This window comes from Clupea harengus, chromosome 24 (genome assembly GCF_900700415.2).
Source record: "Clupea harengus chromosome 24, Ch_v2.0.2, whole genome shotgun sequence".
Lineage (NCBI taxonomy): Eukaryota > Metazoa > Chordata > Actinopteri > Clupeiformes > Clupeidae > Clupea > Clupea harengus.
The window spans coordinates 13,717,657-13,721,225 of record NC_045175.1 but is presented as its reverse complement, the minus strand read 5'-3'; the positions used below and the strand labels follow the sequence as shown (position 1 = coordinate 13,721,225).

Here is a 3,569-nt window from a genome sequence, read left to right as displayed (position 1 = left end):
AACTACACATGCGCATTCACACCGGAGAGAGGCCGTACTACTGCACCCAGTGTGGCAAGAGTTTTATTCAAGAGGGAAATCTCAAAACACACCAACGTATCCATACTGGAGAGAGGCCGTACCACTGCACCCAGTGTGGCAAGAGTTTCACCCAAGAGGGAAGTCTCAGAACTCACCAGCGTATACACACAGGAGAGAGGCCGTACCACTGCACTCAGTGTGGCCAGAGTTTTACTGAAAGGGGAGATCTCAAACGACATCATCGCATTCACACAGGAGAGAGGCCTTACCACTGCACTGAGTGTGGCAAGAGTTTCACCCAGCTGCACCACCTTAAAGTACACCAGCGCACTCATACAGGAGAGAGGCCGTACCAGTGCACCCATTGTGGCAAGAGTTTTTGTACGAAGGGAAATTTGAAAAAACATCAACTTAAGCACACCGGGGAGAATCTGTAGACCTGTCCTGGGCGGCAAGTGGAGGTATTTGTGTCACACCGTAGGCTTAAAGGTGTAGTCCATGATTCTAATCTGTAAGATTTTACAGCATGTCCTGCCTGTGAACATGAGACTCACAGTAAAGCAGCCGCTGTGACCACCAAACATGTGGTCACCATAATCTCCCAAATGGTAAGCTCATCATGGTAACAAAGGATAGGTCCCCACGCTGATATTGCACACACACCTGGGGTCAGGAAGCAAACTGTTGTGTGAGCAGCCACATATCGTAGTTTGTGGAATAGGGAATGGGATGGGACATTGTGGAATGGGGGAAGGCCACTGAGAACCATCTTACGCAAAGGGTAAAAGGGAGAGGAACTGAATCATCATACAGAACAACAAAAGGTCGCCAGACCTGTTTGCATTAGAAGCTGAGTTAGGTTCCATTACAGGCAGGTAACCTAAACAGTATATTTGACTGTAGCTTTGAGATGCTTGTTGTTCAGACCCACGGTGTTATTGGTAGGGGTGCCAGTACCTAAGGACCCTGGACTCCACACACACACAGACACACACACTGTTGTGCTGTTCTTGTAGGTCACATTAGCCACAGGTTGTGCGGTCAGTACAAACAGATGCCGAGTTTTATTTACACACTCACAAACATGGCAAACATGTGTAAGGTTACACGAAGCGGTGGTAAACCACACAGCACCAAAAAAGGTAAAAAAAAAAAAAAGAAAAAGTATGTTAATTGTTTAAGTGTTTCTTTTTCGTTTTAAGGGCGGGCGGGCGGGCGGGATGCTGGGGGTGTGTTGCCTTAGACTGACTCACACTGTAGTTTAGACAGAACTCTTTCATGAACACACCCCATCCACAAGGGGGCGCCAGCCTGCTCCTGGGTTACCTGTGGGTCTAGCTGCCCTGAAGCGGCACTAATAGAGGACGAAATCGGCGCTTAGAAACCTGAATTCTGTTGGTTACGTGGGGGAAGTTTGTTTAAGTATTTATTTTGTGTTTGGCACGTTAATCTCTCTCCACAATGAATGCTCTTTGGTCAAACTTAGATCAATGAACACATTCATGGACACACCCCAAACCACAAGGGGGCGCCAGCTGAGGCCTGAATGCTGTTGGTTAACCTCTCCACAATGAATGAAGGAATGCTCTTTGGCCTAACAGAGATCCATGAACACATTCATGAACACACCCCATCCACAAGGGGGCGCCAGCCTGCTCCTGGCTACCTGTGGGGTTGAAGCCTAATGAAGGACAAAATCAATTGAAGCCTGAATGCGGTTGGTTAACCTCTCTCCACAATGAATGAATGCTCTTTGGCCTAACGGAGATCAATAAACTGGGCTATTTGGACTCATTTTAACGTGTTGTTTCTTAAAATTTCAAAATGACCGTGCATGTTTTAATAATTAAGACCTTTGTCAGGTTTTTAAGGGCACACACGACACACTGGAACACACACGTGCATATATGGAGGCGACACAGGACACACACACACACACACACACACACACGCAGGTAAGCCTGAGGTCGCGGTGAATTTAGTTTCTGCTTTTTCCCATCCTGGACTGTCCTTCCTCAAGGACCCCCCAGGAGCAGTGGGCAGCTTGTAGCGCCCGGGGACCAAGTGAAGTGAACTGTCCATCTTTGGTCACGGATGGACATGTGTTCTGTTATTTTGCATGTTTTTTTCTGTTGGGGTTGTTACTGGAGGAAACCCCTTGTGAAGAACATGCACATGTGTGGAGAACATGCAAACTCCACACAGAAAGGCCCGGGAGATTGTGCACTGTGCACTCTGGGGAGGACCTGCCCCCCAGAGCCAACAGCGCCCCATGTGGGAATCGAACCCATGACCTTCTTGCTGTGAGGCGGCAGTGCAAGCAGTGCAAGCAACTGAGCCACCGTGCCACTAGGTAGGCATAGCAGTAGTCAGCAGCCTGTGGTTGATCTGTGTTCAGGACTGATTCTCAGCAAGTGTAATACAGAGACACGCAGAGAGAGCTTATACCAGTGTTGTACAATAAAGAATACATTTTGGGCTCCCCTATTAAAACCTTAAACAACAAACAGCAAGCAAACTAACTAAGAAATAAAATAATATTTCTGGCTTTTGTCAAGAACACTCATACTTTTCGTTGAATCTATGAATAAGCAGCTACGATTTTCAACTGTCAGGTTGTGAGGTTAATGTCTAAGTTGTCTAACTTAACTGACTAACCGTCAGGTTGTGAGGTTAATGTCTGAGTTGTCTAACTTAACTGACTAACTGTCAGGTTGTGAGGTTAATGTCTAAGTTGCCTAACTTAACTGGCTAACTGTCAGGTTGTGAGGTTAATGTCTAAGTTGCCTAACTTAACTGGCTAACTGTCAGGTTGTGAGGTTAATGTCTTCTTGTCAAACACCCCCCTGCCTCCCTCAGTCTTCCCAGAAATAACACGCCTCCCCCTCTGTTTCGGACAAAAAGGAAAAGAAAAGAAGGGGGTAAAAGAAAACTAGGCCTCCATTTTTACTGGCTCACACACTCATGCCTGTTTCACAAGAACCAACACAGATAAAGGCCAACCAACTCTCACTCTGTGTGTGTGTGTGAGTGTGACCAACCAACTCTCCCTCTGTGTGTGTGTGTGTGTGTAAAGGCTGGCTGTTTCCAAATAAAACCATGCTCACTCATATATTATAATGTTTTAGTGTAAATTAAGATGAATATGAAGACTGCAAGGTATGTGTGTGTGTGTGTGTGTGTAGATGGATATGAAGACTGTAAGGAGTGTGTGTGTGTGTGTGTGTGTAGATGAATATGAAGACTGTAAGGAGTGTGTGTGTGTAGATGAATATGAAGACTGTAAGGTGTGTGTGTGTGTGTGTGTAGATGAATATGAAGACTGTAAGGTGAGTGTGTGTGTGTGTGTGTGTGGATGAATATGAAGACTGTAAGGTGTGTGTGTGTGTGTGTGTGTGTGTGTAGATGAATATGAAGACTGTAAGGTGAGTGTGTGTGTGTGTGTGTGGATGAATATGAAGACTGTAAGGAGTGTGTGTGTGTGTGTAGATGAATATGAAGACTGTAAGGTGTGTGTGTGTGTGTGTGTAGATGAATATGAAGACTGT

At 45.9% G+C, this 3,569-nt stretch overlaps 1 protein-coding gene across 1 annotated transcript in view; it reads left to right on the top strand.

Annotated features, from left to right (window-relative positions):
- Nucleotides 1–1,816, top strand: part of LOC105901797 (zinc finger protein 2-like) — a 13,219-nt gene extending 11,403 nt beyond the window's left edge. The window contains exon 9 of the mRNA XM_031562394.2: nucleotides 1–1,816. This exon is cut by the window's left edge and continues 351 nt beyond it. Coding sequence (XP_031418254.1) covers nucleotides 1–458 — 458 coding nt within the window. The 3' untranslated portion in view covers nucleotides 459–1,816.
- The last annotated feature ends 1,753 nt before the right edge of the window (nucleotides 1,817–3,569 follow it).